This window comes from Gavia stellata, chromosome 22 (genome assembly GCF_030936135.1).
Source record: "Gavia stellata isolate bGavSte3 chromosome 22, bGavSte3.hap2, whole genome shotgun sequence".
Lineage (NCBI taxonomy): Eukaryota > Metazoa > Chordata > Aves > Gaviiformes > Gaviidae > Gavia > Gavia stellata.
This window is the reverse complement of record NC_082615.1, coordinates 8,577,768-8,599,764: the sequence shown is the minus strand read 5'-3', so window position 1 is coordinate 8,599,764 and position 21,997 is coordinate 8,577,768. Positions and strand designations below refer to the sequence as shown.

The 21,997-nt window shown below is 44.0% G+C and overlaps 1 protein-coding gene across 1 annotated transcript; it reads right to left on the bottom strand.

Moving 5' to 3' along the window:
- Positions 1 to 19,803: 19,803 nt before the first annotated feature.
- KIF2B (kinesin family member 2B) lies at positions 19,804 to 21,787 on the bottom strand. The gene is given in 4 exon segments (XM_059828256.1): positions 19,804 to 19,901; positions 19,904 to 20,145; positions 20,203 to 20,374; positions 20,377 to 21,787. Coding segments are annotated over 4 exon segments (1,923 nt in total).
- Positions 21,788 to 21,997: the final 210 nt, after the last annotated feature.

The window sequence follows — 21,997 nt, the reverse complement described above, 5'->3', positions numbered from 1 at the left end:
CAAAAGACATTATATTTCAAAGATCGAAAGGCGTAAGAACCATGTGTAAACCCACATTCGAGGTGCAGGTTTCCAGCTGCGCCCACAGCCCTGCTCTTCCCTGCCACTGCCTTTCTTTGCCATGCTAGCCTTTGCTATGCCTTTGGTGTCGGGCTCAGCCTGGCCAACAGCCAGACGCCCCTCCTGCCTGCTGCCGCCCGCCCGGCCTCTCCCGTGGGAAGGGGAGGAAAGAGAAAGAGGGCAAAAAGACTCCGGATAGTGACACTTGGACGAGGAAAGGCAAAGGCGCCCATGCAGTGCTGGCAGAGGCGATGCAGTAAGGAAAAGCAAACTGCGCGGGACCCTGGCCGGGCTGCCCGCGGGCAAAAGGGTTGCGAACCCCGGACCCGAGGCGCTTGGCAGCTCTGCTTGTCCACGTGAGGGGCATGGGGTGTGCAGGGGGTGGGCACTAGTGGTGGGGCACGGGGTGGTGTGAGGGCTGTGGGGGTTGTATTCCCCCTTTGCCCCACATTGCCTGCATGGAAACATGTCTGCATGTGTTTCATATATAAACATAGGTATGCTGTCTCTCTGGCACATGGGAGATACAACCCTAACCAAGGAGCTGGTCAGCACGCTGGTTTTAGTGATGAAGAAGGGACATGGGAGAAGTCTCTTTAGTATCCCACTGGACCTGTGCCTTTCCATAGTGTATTTCATAAGGACCTGCAAGTAACAGGAGGTCAGTCTTAGCACACCCTAAGTTTGTCTTTAGATGAGCCTAAGGACCAGGAGGAAGCAGCTGGGGCCACAGGAGGCTCTTCCGTCATGTGGCTTTCCTTCTGTGCGATTTCCCATTAAGACCCAAGGCTGAAAGGTCAATTTATGCTGACTTCAGAAAAGAAAAACATAGATAAAGATTCAGAGTAGCTCACTTGCCTGTACACCAACACCTGTGGGAAATCTGTTCTGTCTGGTTTGGTGACCACTGTATAACAGATAGTTGGGGAATAGAGACCCTTAATCAAGTTTAAAGATGCATCGGTTTAAGTGCAGCAGTGAGGAATAGAAAATAGATTTTTTTCTGGAGATTATAAAAGTTGAAGTGGAACTATTTTTTCTAAGCTGAAATGAGGATAGTGAGTTTGATTAAGCTTGACACACCCTACCTCAAGTTAGAATGTTAACAACAGATTTGCAACACTAAATGCAAGACTAGCATGAGATCCACCAATCTGTAAAGGCAATCATAAAATTCATACAGCATATAGCACACAGACCATCTCAAAAAGATCCAGAGTCTCTTGACTTGTTGGAAAAGCAATTCACATAAAAAATTTAAGGGATAACCAATATTCCTCCTCCACCTTCTCCAATATGCAACCTAAGGATACGCTCAGGACTCTTCACTTATTTGTTGTTTTCCTGTTGATACTCTCCAGAGAAGGATCCTGGCAGGGAACTAGCCTGTAGGTAGAACTTCCTTCGTGCTCTATGGTCCAAAACAATCATGATCTGTTTATGTGCATTAATTGGAAGAAAGGTTGCAGCAGGTTTCATGCATATATTGTATAGGCATCTAACCTGTAACAGCTTACTCACAGTTCTATGAGGCAGCACAGAAAAGAAGGATGGATATAGATCAGGCATTTAGGCTTCTACAGCTTCAAACCACCTTTTAAAACTCTGCTCAGAATTGATTAATTAGCAACCAATACACATCACATAGCCCACACATCTTACCTTTCCAGAATGCTACTACCTTCTCCAAGTGGGCCATTGATTATCATGGTTTCCAATATAGTTCCACCGATTCTACCCCCTTCAAAAAAACAAAACGAAGAAAACAAAACCAACCCCATCCAGACCCAAAACTCAGCTCTTTCTCCCATTCCAGGCACTTGTGTTACTGCTTACAAAGATCGGTTCTTACAATCCCAACTTCCACAGTGCTTAAATTTGACCCACACCAGCTGGGGTTGGTCCAGTGGGACAGGTGTTCTCTTATTTCCTCCTAACAAAATGTGCTTGATGGCAACTCATCCCAATCAAAGTAAAATCTTGTGCCTGGAGGGTGCTGTTGGATCAGTCATTACTAAAGCACATCTAGAAATCACAATACATCCTGTCAGAGGAAGTGCCCTTTCCTAAATGAGTGGAAAAGTTTGTGTTCAGAAATAATAAGAATGTTTGCTCTTTAAGCTCACATTTCAGAATTTGCCAGAATTCAGGAATATTTTATCTTAGAAAAGGTATTGCTTGTCTCGTCTTCCTTGTTTTTAAGATTTTGCTTCAACAGGCTTCATAGCAAAAAAAAGCCAAAAAAAAAAAAGTAGTAGAAACAGTACTGCAAGAAAACAATAAACATGAATAAAACACTACCCCTTCAAAGCAGAACATGTGAGGTTTATCTAACCTGAATACTGAGTCAATCTGGAGCCTAGCAGCTGCAAGAAAATATAGGAAGAAAAAGGGAAAATTCAGCAGGAGAAACCAAGAAATATATTTTGGGCACTTACTCCCCAATATCAGATGTGTGACATGGTTGTGGCTTATTCCAAGAAAAATGTTATATCTATGAAGTTATTAGAGTGACAGAAAGTGTTGTGAAAAGCAGAGTAAACTCAATTCCTTCCCACCACCATATCCTAACTGCCATACAGCTGGGTGAGAGCAATGCTCCGCTCGCCGCTGAGGCAGAAAACAAAGGGAAGTTTCCTGGATCCCCAGCAAAGGCAGGGCCCCCGGCCAGCAAAGCCGCGTGAACCAGTCAAGTTTGCACCTTGAGTTTGCAACCTCTTTGTCCTGCCGTGTAGCAATGATACCCTCTGTCTTCCGAACAGAAACACATGAAACCAGGAACCAGAAATTCTGGGAGCTGTGAACATAAGTCACTGCAGGTACCTTCCGTGACAGTATCTGTGGAAGTGAAGGCACGCATGTGTTTATCTGTGTTGTTGAATGAAGTTCACGAACTACAAAAGGGGGTCTGGGTCAGTTGTCTCACGTGTTGTGATCCAAGCGATGACTGCTATGACACGAACCCCGGGGCCGCTTCCCTGCCTCGGTGGCCTGATCTGGAGGGACCCAGTCCTTGAGAAAGTGCCAGGCTGAGGCATGTCTCACATACTCTTATTGACTTGAATGGGTCGCTCTTTTTACATAGCATACATAATGCCACAGTTGTGCTGTATTTTGCCATTTTTGTTCATTTTCGGTTCTTATTTAACTTAAAAAATATTACACAGGCACAGCGTGTGTCTGCATGGTGACACGCCACTCTGCTCATATAGCACTGTGGGAGATAAAAGGATTTTTTTTTTCTTTCTAGCTTGCCTTAAGCCTATTTATAGGCAATCATCAGCAGGTAAATGTCCTGTAAAATACATCTTCATCTAGGCAAAAGTTGAACTTATGAACATGGTAAAATGAAAGCAATTTCTAAATATACTATGCTGGGGATTTATGTTAATTCAGTCTAAATCATATCAATTATAAGTGACAGTTTATCTAGGACATTATTTTGTGTTTCCAGTCTTACCCTGATTATTTTGGTTCACTAGATTTATACCAACAGCTGTTACAGATCTTTGTGCCTTTGTCTGCTGCCTTTGTTGTGATCCCAGCCTTCTAGGAAACAGATACGTACTACAGGTAATCTCTTCTTCTGCCATACTGCATAAAACCATACTGTGCATTCATACATTGTGGTATTGGTTTTGCTTAAGCAAATTATTACAATCTTTATAGCATTTAATATAGGTCTACAGCTTGTGGGATTTTTTTTTTAACATTGGAGGAAGTTCATGTTTACGTTCCTGAATGGCTAGAAATGCCCCAATGCTTTCGGAATCTCTGCTGGCCAGAAATATTCTGCATCCCCAAGGTACCACAGGTAGATCAAAGGATCACAGCCTACTCTGACCTCCACGGGAACACACGTGGGCCAGAAGTTGCCCCGTCATACACATACCCCTTTTCTGTCAGGCTGGGTTTGTATAACGGGTTCACAGTCTGCCCTTTGGCTCTGGTTACAGGGTCAAAATAGGTGTGTTTGCACGGGCTGTGTCTGTGGTAGGAATGACAAGTTTCAGATGAAATTTTAAAATTTTTTTAAACTGTTTTAGGAAAAAAATAGTCTTTGAACGTTTCGTGCTATTTCCTTTTGATACTGCCTAACTCTGAGCACCCTTTTTGCAGGAAAGCAGGGTGTGTACCCGCATTCAATTAACTCAGTGCATGATTGAGAGAGGAGACTTTGACAATAGTGACCAAAGAAAATAAATTAAGGAGCAGCAACGTACACAGCAAATGATTAGAGAGACAGAAAACCTTTCCTTCCTCCCTGAGACAAGTGTAAATTAAGACTGTGTGGAAAACATGGCAACTAGACAAATTGCCCATTTTCAAGACACCTACCAGGCTTGGCCCATGGTCCAGTATAACAAACCCCGAAGGCAGCAGACACTAACAGCTTTCCCAGCAATCCTGACACAGTCTGTCCATCATCCATAATGCCTTGTTTCCCAGGGAAGGCTACTGATGGAGAAACCCACCTTTAAGTAAGGAGAAAGGGCAGAATCAATTGCTGCTGCTGTAGAACATACCGTACAGATTACAGTGGCATGTTCCTGCAACTGTGGGGCTTGCATCACAGGAGAGTACCTTGTCTACATGAATTAGAGCTATGGGGCCAGGCTGTGCATGAACATACAATGTCTATACCCCCCTCACCAGTCAAGTACTATTCTGCGTGGGATTTTGGTCGTGGTTTCACTAGAGACAACAGCAAGACTCTCGCTGGTATGAGAAAAACTAGGATTTCTACAGAAATCAGTCAGGAATGCTGTTTGTAGTCTGTCAGTAAATAATTATTTCAGTAAATAGAATATTTGCTGTATGGAAATGGATCAAAGTTTTTGTCTTTGAGTCAATAATCAGCATTTTTTTAAGGGGTTTGCGGGTTTTTTTTGCCTTCTTCCCTCCCCTCCCCCCTGATCAACTGTCCTCTGAACTTAGTGGATATCTTTCAAGAGAGAAGAATGGATTTTGGATCTGGTACTTCATGGCAGATGGTATAAAGGACTACCAGAAAGCAGCACTCCTTACTTAGATGTCAGAGGACATCTTCCCATCCCTTTAAATGGCTTAACAGCTCTGTAAGAATAACAAATCTGTTTAAAATAGGAAATCAGAAGGAAATAAAGCTGTGTCAGGAAACATTAACACTCCCATGTGCAATTTGACCTTGGACAGCTCGTCAGATCTCTTGTTCAGCTCATTCATCATTATTCTGAGCTGTCATCATGAACACCCTTGCTCATTAATTATACATTAACCTCATTCATGACTTTTAATCTATAATGGGTCAGGATGTTTAAAAATAATTAAATAAGAATGTGCAATGGTAATAAGGATAATACCTGTACCGGGGTTTAGGACATCTGACTGCAAATCAAAAATAGGTGATGCTGAAAAATTAAATGGGAAATAAAACAAAAACAAGAAAGAAGAGGTCTCCAGACCTCCAGCCTTGCATTTAGAACAGTATTAGCTTTAAAAGATTCCCAAAACATGCAGCCTGTAGACTTCTGGCTTTTTTTTTTTTAACTTACAAAATGATCATGAGTTTTCAAAGCAAGGAAATATGATCTGCTGTAAGCAGATTAGTGGATCAAACTGTTAGGCGCTAGCTCAGGTGAAATAGGGATGGATTCTTGACAGTATTCAGACTCTCTTCTCTGGTCGAACTGCCAACGCTCCCATTCGGTGGGTGCGTTTGCTGGGTGGAGTGCGCTGACTGCAGGAGATGACTTTGTTTTCAGAGCACTCTGTGTTCCCACAGGTTGGCGTATCCATCTCCTGGAGGTTGAACCAGTTCTCGGTGGGTCTTCTAACCTATGCAGTGGCTCGATTTCCAAGCAACCTGGGATGACAGCTATCCTCTGAATCCGTCAGTCAGTTCTCTGTGCTGAATATTGGATTCAACAGAGGATTTACCTCCATGTTTCCAGCACTGATAATGTTTTAATTCTGAAATTATTGCATATTTTTTCTTTCTATAATTAAATGAGTTTTCACATCACACAGCACTGGGGCACCTTGCTTTCCAGTATCACAAAGGACTTTTCATATTGTGGCATTTGTCTGCAGTAAGCTGAAAGTGCCAAGGTTTCCAAAACAGGCTTGAAGCAGAAATAAAATTTTATACCCAAGGAAGAATTACTACATACCACATAGCATTTCAAGCTAAAATAATGTTTCATCAAAGATTTAGGGAACAAGGATTAGTTTTTTAAACCTAGCTAAATCAATGAATCTTATATCCCATATACTGCTATACATTATATTCTGGGATACATTTCACTATGCTAACTCAAGGCTGTTGTAGTGAGGTTGCTTCAAAGAAAAAACCCTCAACTGAGAGGACATTACACTGACCTAGTTTAAAAGAATTTGTGTGACCCACTAGCACAAGAATGCCCAGGAAGGTGGTCAAAGAATATTACACTGCCTGTGAAGTACTTAATGACTTTTAGAATGGTAAATTATGGAGTTCAATAATGATAAACTATGGAGCCTCAAATATATACAGAAGGACTTACCTTAAAGAGAAAAAACAGAAGAATTTGTCCCAGCTGTAAGTGGATGCCATTTGAAGTATCCAGAATATGCTTTATTATTCCCAGAAAAGCTAAAAAACCTTAAATAATTTTTGACCACATCCAGGATTTTCAAAGGACTCCAAGAAAGTTAGAGCTAGTATCTGGTGAACTTCAACAGAGGCTGGATACCTAACTACCTTGGAGCTGGATTCTGCTCAGATCAAGCAAAATACATGCATTTCATAGCTCTGAAATACTCTGTAGGATTTTAACCTTAAAAATGTCCACATGCAAGGGTAAGTGCTTAATCTCATTGCCTACTGAGTTTAATAGGACTCTGCCTATGGCGTTAAATAACAGTACCTTTGTGGAACCCACTGGTTACAGGTCCCTGCTGTGTGGCATCCACAGAGGTGGGGCATGTTAAAACCCATCTGCACAGCCCTGCTCTTCTCCCTCCGCTGCAGCAGCTCATGCGTTTAACTCCAGACATCTCCGGGGCAGGTTAGCCAAGCTAGTCATCATCACATATTTACACTTATAAACTACCTCCTATCTGATGATCTCAAAGCACTTCACATCCATTAATTAAACTCTAAGGGCTTGGTAATAGGTTGAGATGAGTATTTTCTGCTGTCCCTCAGGTAAAATAGCATTTTCACTTATACATGAGCAGCAATTGGCTTTAAACCCAGAGAATCTGTTTTTATGAGCAATCACAGATCTGTATATAGTAAAAAGCATGATTACATGGGATGGACTCGGCTTGTGCTGAAATGGAAAGGAGATTACTTTTTCATTTGAAATACCTTTACTCTAATGTATGTATTTCTTAAACTGAAGTGAGCATATTGGGCTATTTATTCCCAAATGAAATTCCAGCAATTGGGGTTACTGAGGATTTAGTCCCTGAAATGTATTTTTTTCCTTAAATCTGTTTCAGAAAATCCTGTTCCACATGTGATCAGAATCATAATTAAAGGACTTTCCTGTATATGTAATGCTTCCAAGTTGACCCATCTAACCATGTATTTGGGCAATGTAAAATCAATCCAATATCAGTAAAGCAACAGGAGTAAATTATTTTTTTTTTAAAGGGATGTTGGTTTACATCTTATAAACCAGGTCTAATTTCTGTTGTTGGGAAATACTGTCTTTTACTCAGAATCCCGACTTGAGGTGCGGGACCAATGAACAGCAACTTGTAAAGGCAGAATTTCTCCTCTGTGGGAGGCATCAGTGTTTTAGAAAAGAAAGAAGGTGCATCTATAAAGAGGAGTATTTTCAAACTTTCTGTCTGCATAAAAATAACAGAAATCATACCTTAAAAACAAAGAGCCACATTTGAAAGCATGATTAAAAGGATAACATGTTCTAAGCCCCAAAATGTCATGCCTTCTCTGTGCCTCAGTATCCCCTTCTCTGAAACGCACATCATGACAGTAACCTGTTTGGTGAAACACTTCCACACCACCTGGTAAAAAGCGCCATCCAGAAGCTTACGTACTGTTATTGGAAGTGGACATGAGTAACTGTTTCAGATAAAATAACAGACTTCCATAGAATCACTACATCCTTCCAGTCTGAATCCTGCAACACCAAAAAGATATTCCCTTCCCACCCCGAGACCACACTTAGACCAGCTGTGACCTGTTACGCATGAACGGGGTAGCAGTGACAGTCATTTCAGCTGGTCTACGTGCATTTCTTCTGTTTGAATGCACAGCATTTTTCTTAATTATTTCTGACTTTTCATCCAGCATGCTATAAGCTTCTTAGGAAGAAAAGAAAATAAATAATTCAACTTCCACTTATTCCAGGAGGAGACTGGCTGTTCTAATCTATCCTTAGAGAATAAACAAGCTAGCTGTTCACATACAGCTTATTAGAGTATGACAAATAAACATGTGCACGATATTGCAATGACAATAAGGATGGGGAATACCAGAGCTGTATTTTGGGCTGGAATCTGAGGCTGGGGCCATTTCCAGTTCCCTCCCAGGGGCTTGAAAGTTTGGTTACACTTTTGCCTGTAGCTGCAAGCCAGAGACTGGTAACAAATGTCAGTGCAATAAGGAGTGAGGCAGGAAGGACAGAGCCAGATTAATTCCCCATCGCGAGAGCGCTCCGGGCTGCTTTGCGCAGTGTGTTCAGAGAGAGCTCTCAAATAAGCTAAAAGTCTGACCGAGAAATATGGTTCCTCAGCCACCCAGGAGTGAGACTGTCTGTTTAGGGTAGTCTGTTGGAAATATTAATGTGTTGGGGCAGCACGCTCGGAAAGCTTCTGCACCTGCTTTAGAGAAACCTTTCAAAACACGTATTACTTGCTGCCTCCAGTAATGTTCCTGTTTTACTTGGAACAAAAGGGGGATGAAACATTTGAAGCAGTTTTGGACCACAATCTAAGTTTTTCCCTTTCATGGGGTCTGTGAATCTCTTGTGCTTTCTGTCTGGTTTAATGGATCCTCAATTTCAGCTCTTACTGAAGGATGAAGGGGGCCTCACCCTGGAGGAGTCCACAGGTTGATGGATCAGGTGAACGACAAGAAATGAGCTTGCACCCCTTGAATCCTAGGTAAGAGGTCTTACATCTAGGCGCTGGCACACTGGCTGCAGTGAAGCAACAGAGGAGAATAATCTCCCTGACAAAGTCTCCCTGAAGCTTCACTGAATCAGCATCTGGCCACTGCCTTGGGAGCTTGCGGAGCATCAGCCTTGCAAGGAGGTTGGGTTTGGCACTGAAGGCTGCAGCTCACTTCCAACACCACGGGAGCAATGGGGGCTGTTGTCCTCACTTGAAAATGTTTCAGTAAAACATAAAAACTTGGGATTCTTTCCTCTGAAACATTAAACTATGCAATTGGATTAGAGTTGATTTCATCCACAGGAGATACCTGACGATCTTGCTTGATGAGAGCTGCATGTGTCACCAGAAAGAAAGATAGAGTGTCTGAAGAAGAGGAAACCATCCATCTTACCACCCTGACCTTTCTGATAGCCAGCTAGCAGTATGGGCAGAGCTCCACAGATCACTTCAAAGTTTATTGCTCTGTTAGTCCTCTTTGATTGACAGATCACCTAATGGATAATAAATTACTGCCCTCCACTCAGATTGGGGGCTGCCTGCATGTTGCTAACACTGATTTTTCAGAACCTACTATCACTCACTCTCTGCTTTTGCAATTTAAAGGGATGCAAGTTCAGAGACAATAAATAAATACAGAGGACTGGGATTTCAAGGGTACGTGTGGGGAATTAACAGCACGGCGCCCTCCAAATATCAGTGTGACACAGGCTCCCATGTCCCTCAGGTCTTTTTAAAAATCTTGCAGCTTTACTTTTGTGCCTGCTGCAAACTGGGTTGCCTCTCCCCCCGGCATCTGGGGGTGGGAGAGCGGAGCCCCTTTCCTTGGTCCCTCCACAGCTCGGGGGGCCACACCAGGGAGGTGGGGGTGCTCAGCAGGATGCTTGCCTCGGGTGCCTGCCTGAACCAGAGGAGAAAACGTGCTCTGCAGTGAGATGAATCTGAAGAAACTCCACCCAAAACCAGTGGTGTCTCTGCCAGGACGGGGCCCGACTCTCAGCTTTTACTTAATTCCAGTCACAGTGACTTGCTTTGGCACGCGAGCAAGCGTGGAGCAGAGACTGAATAAAGACCTCAGGGTTTTGCCCATAAAAAGAAAATGAAGTGGAAACGCCTCTCTTGAGGTTGGAGAGGCCAGGATTTGTTATGGCTGCTCTGGGTCTCTGAGAGCGCCGCGAGTCAGCGATGCTTTCCTCAAGAGCTGCTGTCAGCCCCGTCACTTCCATTAGTTCTGCCACGTGTCAGGACGCAATTACAAAAACTGTCTCTCTTTCACACTGGCCTTCGGGACCGGTGGGCTCATCACCAGCGCTTGGGATGAGGTGCTCCAGCTGCTGGTCCCACCGGTACCCGCGCTGCGAATACCAGAACGTGTAAGGTAGAAAAAGCAGCAGAAAAGCTCAATTCTCACACGGGCTAGATTTTCCAAAGAGCTCTGTGCAGATGGAGCAGGACATGTTTAAATGTAGTAGAAAACTGTATTCCCTAATCTTAGGGCATTGCTTTCCTGAAAGAAAATTTCGCATGTAATTTTGCACAGCTTTCCTGAAGGCAAAGGACCTTCCTCCTGTGCCAGGGATCTCCCTGGTCGGGGTGCTGTTGCTGAACGTTCATGCATGCCTGCAATAGCTTTAGCTAAGATTGTGGAGAAGGGAGCAACTGCATAAATCTAAAGAATGTGGGGGTCAAAAGAAAAGATGTTCCTCCCCCAAAAGAAACCAACACACTCAGCTGGATCCAAACTGGTGCTGCTGGAGCTACACCATTATTCCTGGGCACATGCAGCTTCTCTAAATCTCCCTGTCCCTGCATTTTCTAGGGTTCTCGCATGGTGCACCAACTGTTTTGAGGCTTTTGTTTTAAATCAGCAAATTAAAAGCACCGACTGCAGAGGCACCATCAGCATGGCAGGGAGCTCCTGCAGCTTGGGTCTGTCTTTTCTGGCAGGTGCTTGTCTTTAGTCGCAGGGTCGTACCTTTTCCCTACGCTCTCTGAGTTTTCTCTCTCATTGCCCCCAGCTCCAGTCCCCGGTCTCTGATACCAGCTGCCATCACCATTTCATGCATTTTCAGACACAGACTTGGGCATTCTCCAGGCAGTGAGCTTGGGACAGAGGTGCTGACCCTTTCATCTTGCTGCCCCATAGCATCCCCCTTGCTCCTTTATAGCCACCATTAGATCTCTTAATTCTTCACCCACGAAACTGTAAATTTTTGGGACAGGCAACATCTTTCATTGCTTTTGTGAACATTTGCATCTCAGAAAATCTAGCCCAGGGGGGTTTGGTGCATGTCTGCCTCTCCAGCCCCTACAACACCGCACATACTCAGAGCTTTCATTATACGCACTCCTTTTCCCTCTTGACTGAGGGAACAGTGAGACCTTCAGAATGTGTTTATTTATGAAATCTGTGTTACTTGTTCCTATAACATTTATTTTTCTCTCTCTTTGGAAAGCACAGAAGTTCAACACAGGCCCTTAGAAACACAGCTGCTGTTATTTTGCAGCTGGGTGCTACTATGTGGAAAGCATCTGAAAAGGGAGGCTTAAGCACAGGAAAATAGATGCAAGTTTACATCACTGTGGAGAACAATACATGAAAAACTTGAGATGTAGATTTTAATCCAAGATTTTTAATATTAATATTTCATCCTGCAGCCTTTACAGTTGAATGGAGGTTTGGAAAGGTCCATCTATGTACAGATCCGTGGAGGACAAGACAGTATTTACCCTTGTTTCTTTCTCAAAAGACTGTAAGCCTGGTGCGTTACACAACACAGCCCATCTTTATAGCCTCAGTTTAGGAATGTGCTATGGCTGTTTAAGAGAGCATTTCTGTACACCAGTGAACTCTTTAAGTGTAAGCTGAATGTTTAGCACATATTTCAGTGCTATCTTCACAGCATGGTCTACAGGCAACTTGTTCCCTTTACCCACGCTTCTTGCATTTCTGCATCCTTATATTAAAGCTCACGGCTTAAAAAGAAGGGAACTATGTTGCTTCATTTACCAGTATCAAATATTTTTACTGAGAGTAATTGCTTATCCAGAGTTTGCTTATATAAGAATTAAATGTGGTATTCCATTAAAATTATTAAAAATATCTTTCTATAGCTCTGCTCTCTCCACTTCTTCTCTAATGTTCAGAATCACATAAAATAGTAATGAGCATACATAGCCTTCTGCTGTTTTCATAGACAAGGCAGTAAAAGAGACAGTTGCTGTTCCCTTGAGTGCTAGCCCACGAATCAGAAAGTCTAATCAGCACAGTGTCTGACACACTAGATAGCCCCTGTATTTCATTACTGCTATATTAAAATCTTTCCTGTTTGAATTCTGTATCCTCTATTAAAAGCGGAGAGAGAGGTAGAAGAGATAATCAAAAGAGGACAAGAAGAAAGGACTTAAGGAAAAGTAACTCTCTGTTAACTCCCCCAGCCTGATGCTTTGGAATTCTGTTTCCAGTGCAAGAGCTGGTCTGAAAATACCGGGAGCAAGCACCTGGCATGCTGCAAGTACCTGGCATGCTGCAACCGTCGTACACCCCTGGGGCTGTTTTGTAAGAGTTCAGCTTTGGTGGCCTGAGCAAGACCCAGCGCTGGTTTGTGCTTCGGCCTTGCAGCAAATGCTCAGTGAAAAGTAAATGAGCAATGGTGTTTTTCACTGCTTGCCCGCGCCACTCGCCTGCTGTGTCTGTGCCTGCAGTTGAATATTCAGGGTTCCCCGGGTTAGGTCCGAGATTGCAGAGGGGCAGATGTTCTGAAACTGCGCTGTGGGTCAATGCAAAGGCAGGTTTCCTGGCAGAATCCGCTGCTGGGTGTTGCCAGCCTCTGACTGTCCCCAGCGTGGAAGACGCAGCATCGCTGCAGCCTTGCCAGCAGTGTGGCTGGTGTGCAGGTTTCACAAAAGCAACATCTTCCGACACTCTCAGAAATAGGAGGTGCCTCTCTCTGTGCATCAGTCCACACTGGTCTGTAAATTAGGCTGTGACAAAACAAATTAGATTTAATTTTGCATAGCTGTCCAACGGCATTACTACATGTGTTATTACATAATTCTTTGAATCAATAATCTGACTTTGCATGCTTGCATCTTACGAAATTGAGAAAGATCAGTTCAATACCTGTAGGCAGTTGCTGAGAGTGGTGCAGATGTATATAATATCGAACAATAGATGTCACTGTTATGCCAATAAAAATGGGTTATATTTACAGCTATTGGTAGTTTCAACCTCCATTGCGCAAAGCTGCTAAGTCAAAAGTGAAAAGCCAGGGCGCTCACTGACACATGATACTTTTTTAAACATGCATCCTGCACCTCCCTGTGTTTTTTCATCTATCAAATTGCACACCAAAGTTCTAAAAGATTTTAAAAGCCAGTTTAAACAAAATAAAAAAGATATTTTCTAATGGCTTTATGCAAATTGGTCACACAAGAATAGCAGCACTGCCCAAAAGTTAACCATGAGTGGGAGAAGAAGGAAAAGGGATGTGGGAAGCTTAACTGAGGAAATATCAGAGATGGAAACATTTCTGTTCAGACTTTCTTTCAAAGAGGAGGGTGGTGTATTTACTCTCCTCTCCTTGGAATGATTACATGGAGAACGGCACGTATGAACTCGCCAAAAGCAAAGGACCAGGTTATAAGCAGTAGATTGTTGAGCGACTAGAAATGAGGGAGAGGCATCACAGGCAATGTCCCACAGCAGCAAAAGATGGGGAGAATCTGCAGAAGGAGGGAATAAGTATCCAATCGAAGCTTGAGCTCTGACATCCTGTTTCAAGAGGTTCTCAACACTGCTTCAAATTAGTATAAAATTGTGAAAATTAGACTGTGAACAATATAATAAACTCCAGACCAGCATGGTACCCTTTTGCTCAGCTGCAGAGTCAGCTCCAGGTGATGAGCAAAACCAGTGAAGTCTAACAAATGAGAATGAGTTTAAACCTCAATTTCAGGATGAGACACAGAGGAAACTAGGCAGGTTATTACACAGTACCTGTTCACCAGCTACTGTTCTATGCCTCAGTACCAAGAACACAGCACACTGAGAGAAAACGTCTGTGCTCAGCGGTTGTAGGAACCTATTTGTAGCCGTAACACAAGGAACAAAATGCTTCTTCGTGACCAACTGATTTAGCCAGAAAAGGCGGACAAGCGTTTTGGTGCACAGTGCTGTCATCAGCCTGGCCCCAGGCAGCTGCAAGGAGGAGGAGGAGGTTCCCAATTTTTTGCTTCTTACCATGAGTTTGGAAGACATAAATTAGTTCAAGCAAAACCTAAGTCTATAAAAATAAGAAAAGCCACATGGTACATTTTCACCACACCTCTTTCATCCAGAATGTGAAGGAGACCAATTATCATTTCTGGATAGAGGTCACCTGAACTGCACGCACAAATAGGTGTTCCTTCAAACAAAACCGCCGATGTTACGTACATAAATGCCAAATCTTTACCATGCAGATTTGATCACACCTCCTCAGTAAAAAAAACCCCACCAGTATTAAAATGAGGAGGGCAGCCCCCTCCATCCAGTCCAATGCCTGTGGGAATTGCCAGGAATTTTCTTTCTGGTTTGCAGACAAGACTGTGCTTGTGATTTGGACAACACTGTGATGCAGATTTAAACATTTCTGCTTTTATTTACGGAACTACTGGAAGTTTTGCATGTAAACAGGATCCTTACATCTCAGCTTTCCTCTTCTCTGGGGTATTTTTTCCTCTTCACTTGAAATCATCTCCTTGCATGTCACATCCCAGTCTCTTGCTGAGGAAATGATTAGGAGGTCACAAGAAGAAGAATGACTTAATATAAAAGTAGAAACAAGAGAAAACTTCAAGGAACAATCTGAGGAATAACAACATTGTTTCCATCACATATTCCTTGTAGCGTTGAAGAAGCGAGAGAGGCAGAATACCAGGTGAATTGCTTCAAAACATAATGTCTTTCAACATGCCCTATGAGATATTACCTGCTTCTGTAGAAAAATAAAAAGAAAGTGATACAAATACCTTGTAAATCATAGCTGAGGTGCATATTTCAAGATCCATGGGATTCTGGTACAAAGTAGGGGATGGTATGGTTTGCAATGCAATGTTGCCTGATAGCACAGAGGAATTTCAGCCACAGGCTTTCAGCTTGGGAAATGTAGGTATAAAAATTCAGTATTTTACATGTACTTTTATAGCACCAAGATGAAGCGTGCTCCTGGACACAATGCCATCGAAAATGCAAAATCTTAGCATCTGTGAAAGTACAAATATTGATGTGCATCACTAAACATATGTTGCTGACTAAAGCTATTATTAGCGACAACAGTCATTCTCTACTCTGGAAAATCCCAGTTGCCTTGGGCTTTGTCTGAGCAGAAAACCAGAGAAAAATCTGAATAAAACCTTGTGAGTTAGCCTCATGATAACAGGCTAATCTGTAATACTCAGATAATAATAAAGCCAAAAATACAGGGCTAAATTCAGCCATGCTTACTTGATGCTAAATTGAGCAAATTGCATACCGCCTGCTGCAGAGGCAGTACCAGAAGGCGTCTTGTTCTCCCAGATTGTCTTTGTAGGGTACAGATTATTTTGATCCATTCATCGCAGCTCCCATTTTGACTGACACCTCAGAACTGAACTGGAAACTCCAGATGCTGCAGTTTGGGAAGCTGGGGGCTCCCGCTGGGGTTGAACCTCACTCGTTTCCTATTGCACAATGCACACAGCTAGCAGATCTCCTGCCTGCCTCTCTCACCCAGCCCTCCCCTTCCACCCTCCTCCTGTCCTAGCTGCCCCATGCCCCAGGTGAGCTCTCCTACAGCCACATCAAGCCGTGGGTTTTCTGGGCCCTGAGCCCAGCCCTCTGGATCATTCCCCTGGACTTCCATAGGAACAGCCAACTAATGAGGTCTTCAAATGGTCAACGAACCACCTGGTTATCAGAGGTGTTGAGGAAAGGGGATACCTTTGCATGGGCCTGATCACAAGTGCCTGAGCCAGGACGGTTTAAGCAGAGTTGTATTGCCAAAGTCGAGCTTTTAAATATCCTATTTCTGGTTCCAAATTTCATGAGATTAACTTCCTGTAAATATTTTTGTCCAGTATGGTTTTCCAGCTTAGCAGCATTTAATTGTACCTTTCCAAGTTTTTTTCTGCTACCAAGAAGTCTAAAAGATTAATTAACCACCAAAAAGTATGATTCCGACAATTAAATAATTCAAGAAGATACAAGAGGAATGAAAAAACCCTATATTTTGTGAGACATGAGAGCTGGCAATGCTGGCAGAAATTTTGACAGGAAAGATTATAAGATACACGCAACAATATTACTGCTGACTGCCTGGTATGGAGAGTCACAGCTAGACAGGCGGTTTGAACGGGAGGAGTAGACGGGAAGGCAAGTGGATGTGAGAGCAGAGGGCAAAGCAATTGAATGTTTCAAAAAACTAGTGGATGAATCAATTTTATTTTTCAGCTGACGCACATGTTATGGGTTGAACTGTCCTGACTTTTCAAGGGAGCATATGGGCATTCAGTTGCTTTAGACTGAGGGAATTCAAACCTCTGAGGACTGCACAGAGAGAACATGCAAGAGTTGGAGCAAGCGATGAGGAAGCCTAACAAGGAGTTCAGCAGAGGCTGAATCAAGCTATGGAGGCACTGCAGCGCTGCAGCACTGCTCTGACAAAATTAACTGGCAAACGCTAGAGAAATGTGGAAAACAAGAATATATTTTACAGCCAAAGCTGTTCCAAGCTCAGAACTGGGAAGGTAGCAGCTGGAAAATTAGACCAACATATATATGTCTGTCTGTCTGTCTATCTATATATATGTAGTTGCAATGAGAACTACTATAACTTGTTGACAGAGAACGTTCTGAATGTATATGTTCAGTGTTTATGAAACACTGAAGTCAAGCAGAGGCATATGAATTATTGTGGGGGGTGTAGAGCTCCCAGGTATAACGTCCCACAGGCAATGAAATCTCCCATAGAAATAACACAGGTAGGAAGAGAACAGATTTAAATCCTTGCAGCATAACAGAATAGTAGTACTTATGGTTAATTATCGGACGTTAAATGACTAGATTAGCTGGGTTCTATTTATGCAATGATTGCTTTTCTTGTTCATTTAGCTACAATCAGTCATAAACAAAAATTCATCCTATAAAAGTGATTCAGTTGTTTAACAGGCTAAGTGAATGGCCAACCTCACTATAATTAATTAGGGTTCTTTGTTTAATTTAACATTCATGGTCACCAGAGCAATGCAAACCTAAAACCCAGCACACTTACCTGATTCTGGTTTCATTACAGAGGCATGCCTTGGCCACTAAAAATTAGAATGAATTTTCATTGAATCTGTGAACCTTTATGGGTTAGGCTCTGTGGGCACGTGGAAACATGCTTAAACTACATTTCCAAACCCAGAATACAAAGGGGTATTCTGTGGCTACAAACTCATGGAAACCAGGCAGAAGTCATGCTTGAAGTCCAGGAAATAGGAAGAAGGGGTTCTGCACTCTCTATATACACAGGATTTATGTTTAGAAAGCAAAGGAAAATATGTAAATGAAGATCATCAAAGAAGAAAAAGAGGTTAATCAACACTTCACGTAACCACAACAATGGAAAAAAAGGCTAATTTAGTTAATTCCTTTTGCATCTGCTTTATCAAGCAGTAGGGTGTGCTCATGAGTCACCTTCTGAGCTTAGTTGCAAACAGCCTCCTGAATGTGTGAGTATAAACAAAGAGAGAATAAAATTCATTTTCCTACTCACTGCAAACCATCCCGCCCTGGTATGACTTTGTTCCAGCTCATTAAAACTGTGTTTCTAGAACTGTGCCCAACTCAATTAATTCATAGCCCTTTTTGCCAAAACAGTTCACGCTCATGATTTATAGCTAATGCATGGCCACAGCATGTGAATGAACAGTGGGAACTTAGACCTGGAGTAAGGACCACAGGCGGCCAAAAAGTGAATCTATCACATGTCATGTGTGGAAAACACTTCCTACACCCAGCTAAAAGGGAGCCTGCTAGATGTTCCCAGGCAAGGGACCATGGAGCCGGTGTGCTTTCACATACGGTACCCCATGCTGGGGTACCTCGGCTTTACAACCTGCTGCCTTCCTATGTCCAGCACCTCAAACACAAGAATCCAAGAGAAATGCTAAGGAAGGAACCTCAAAAAAGTTTCTTTTCAGAAAGTAGAAAACCCTTTCATGGTAAATCCCCGCTGGAAACCACTCACTTTTATCTTAATCTGGCAAGTAGTACCCTATGTCTCATTCCATCTCTGAACACTATGAGCTGCTGAAACTAGGAATATCAAAACAAGCAGGATGCCAATAAATAAATGCTTGCAAAGTGCACTGAAGCTGAAAAGCACAGCATATTATTACTAGGAGATGACCAGCATCTAAACAATGTTTGGTGTCTCATAATTTCATCACTGAAAACAAATTTCTGGCTTGGTTGAAAGGCTGCTGAAGTTCTTCTGTTGGTTTCATCAGACTTCAGATCAGATCTTTAAAATGTTCGCTAGCATAAACTGGTGGATGAAACCAACAGCCAGAGAGAGCTCAGACGGCATGAGGAAATGGAGGAAAATTATAATCAATTAGTTAGATATGATTTATACCATTTAATTTCTTCCACTTATTTGTTACCCTTTCAATATTTTATACTAATTAATTTCCAAATTGAATAATAAGCATAGATATGTGCCTGATACTTTAACCTCTCTACCACGAGCAGTTTTTTGCAGGGTTTCCCATCAGAGATGATGTGCCAGTCTAGGGCTGCCGCTCCCTGCATGCCACTATTGCACTTTTACGCACTATCAGATGGTTCTTTGTTGGATGCAGCTTTTCTCACCCTTTGATCTGGCAAATCTCCTCTCATCAGGCCTCTGATACAGGGCACTGACTCCCCTTGCAGGCGTATCTTCTCCCCACCGGTCAGGCAATTGCCATGATCTTTAGTCTGATTTTTATGAAGGCAGATTGTAGCATCTTTTTCTTTTAATGTCTCATGAGAACATAGTTAAGAAAGAAAGATAGAGAGGGAGAGAGGGAAAAAAGTGAGCTGGTGCTATAAAAAAGCCACTGCTTATGCCACGACAAAATAACCCTCATTTCCCAAATGTATCATGCTCAGAAATGACAGTGCTTTGCACTCTAACGCCTTTTTAAATCACTCAAAATGCCTGCTACCCTGGGAACGCGACTTTCATTTTGGTGCAGTTTCACACAGCACTGGAGCAGGCCCCATCTAGGGAGGTACATATATATATATGTGTGTGCGTGTGTATGTATATATATATTACAGGCATGAGGAGGAAACCTGCCCAGATGAGGTGAGATACATTTTCTGTAAATTCTTGCCTTTTCCTACAGGTTAGATCCTCACAACTGCACAATTTTACTTTCTACAATGAAAAATACCTGGAAATAACACTGTACTATTTTCCTACATGTCTAACCCACTATTTTCAAGAAAGAAACAACCAGAATATCCCTGCAGACACTATTTAAGATTTTTCAAGCATTCGAGTTGTTGAGCAGTTGACGCAGTGGCATCATAACAGCTCTCATTTTGCAGCAGTTTCAGGGTCCAGGGATCTCCGGCACAGCTTACAGTATACGGGATCTCTTCGTGCAGCTCTGGTTGCTGCCCTGTTCTTCCTTGCAAAGAACTGACCGAAATAATCTGATTTTTTCTTGGATCTCAAGCCAATTTTTTGACCCAGGACTGATTCAAACTGTGCAGTGTAAAAATCTACATTATAGTCTATTTCCCCAGCCACTTCTAGGAATACTTTCAACCGTCACAGAGATTCCCAATGCTCCTCCATAAGTGTTTTCTCATCCACCTCTTTTCTCCTCTTCTGTGTTTTCCCTCCAGCACTGAAAGTAAATAACTGGGGCGAGACGTCCTTGTCTGCCTGAACCCCGCATAGCTGTAACTCAGCTGTCCTGGGACAGTTCTGAATAGTCCAGGGTTTCTTCACATCTTCCAGCCTATGTGGGAACCTGAACACCTCCTGACAGGGTTGTCCAGGGGAATTGAAAGTCACCACCAGCTCCTTCACACGGTTGAAATACTGTAGGGTGTTAAGGGTGTGCTTGCAGGATCTCATTCCTGGAGAGACAGTGGCAATCATGCAAGCACAGGAGTTTTCCCCTATAAATGAGTCCCTCAGGCCCTCCTGAGTCTGCTAGCCCTGACTGGGGTGTGGGCTCTATTATGCCCCAATGCCCTGATACACTCCTTGAGTGCCAAGAGGCTTTTATTAGTATCAGCCCCCTCCAGCCTCGTTTGCCTGTCTGCAGTGGAGATGTCAGCTCCTCGCTCATTCCCAGCCAAATCAATCAGGGAAGACTTGGCATACAAATGCTCTCTCTTCTTGAGTATGATCTGGAAGATGGCATGGCTCCGGGAGGAGTGAGTGTTGGCAGAGGTCTCGCCTGACATGCGACACTTGCTACCCGTTTCAATTAGCTTGATGACATCTTCCACGCTGGTGATTTCTTCCTCCCATAGCCCCACCACTTGGATCTGCTGTTTGCCATCTTCCAGCACTCTCAGCTGCTTCTTCCAGTTCAGAATGTCGAACACTTTCCTCCCAAAAATCTCAAAGAAGGCCCCATAGACTTGAAGCTCCAGGTTCTGGCAGCTGGGGTCCTGCAGCCTGCAGAAGACATCCTTGACGACCAGGATGTAGATCCCTTTGGAGGGCACAGAGTTCTTGACAGAGAAACTTCCCCTCATGGTGTGTGTCTTGCCGCTGCCTGTCTGGCCATAGGCAAAGCAGGTAGCCATGCTCCCCTGGAAGGTGGTCTCTACCACGGGCTGGGCAGTGTCCACGAGCTCATGGGTGGCACTATCATCGAAGGCATGGTCAAAGCGGAAGACCTGGTTGTCTAGGTACCATATGAGGTCCAGCTTCTGCTTAGCTTCATGCACCATCACCCTATCCTGGCAGGGCACTGTCACTACATCGAAGTCGTTGAGCTCAGCCTCCTCTTGGTTCAGCGGCCGCTTCCAAACGCACATGCAGATGTGATGCGACTGGCATGGTGCGGTGGCCCGCCGTGCCTCGCAGTCCAGGTGGCTGTGGCACTTCTGGATCATGGCCACCACATCAGTCCTGGTGTGGAGTGAAGCAGTGGCCTGCTGGGCTTGCTGCTCCCACGTCTCCAGCCGCCAGCGTTCCCGCTGCCTTTTTATCCGCCGCACACATGGTGATGTCCGCCTGGGTCTGCAGCCCCTGGAGCCAGGCCGGGCAGCCACGGGGCTCCTGCTGTCCCCAGACGGCTTCTTCACTTTGGTAGGCTGTGACAGCCATTCACTTACCAGGCTCTGGCCCCCTTTTGCTGACCGTGAGGCCTCAATGCGGGTCGTGGATGTGCTCCTTGGGGCCAGGTGAGGGTTAAGGGCAAAGCTGAGCTGGAGATCCACCTGCTTGCTCTTGTTGGCCCCTTTCTCGAGCCACTTCACAGTGATGCTGGAAGTGGTTTCATGGAGCTCCGTCACCAGTGCTGGGTGGATGTGCCCGTTGCTGCGCTTGTTCTCCACGCAGGTGCCCAACTGGATGTGCCCAAACTCCCCAGCCATGCTGTCCCTGTGCCCTGGCCACGGCTCTGGGGTGGAGGTGCCCCCCTGGTTGGGGCAGGCAGGGCTGGAGCTCGCCCCTGGCCATGGCGGGGGCCGTGGGGCTCAGCGCTGCCTTCGCCCGGCACCGTCACAATGACCCGGGTGGCCCCCCCAGGGGGCTGTGGAAGGGGTTCAGCTTCAAGGTTAAAAATATATGCGTTTTTAATCAGC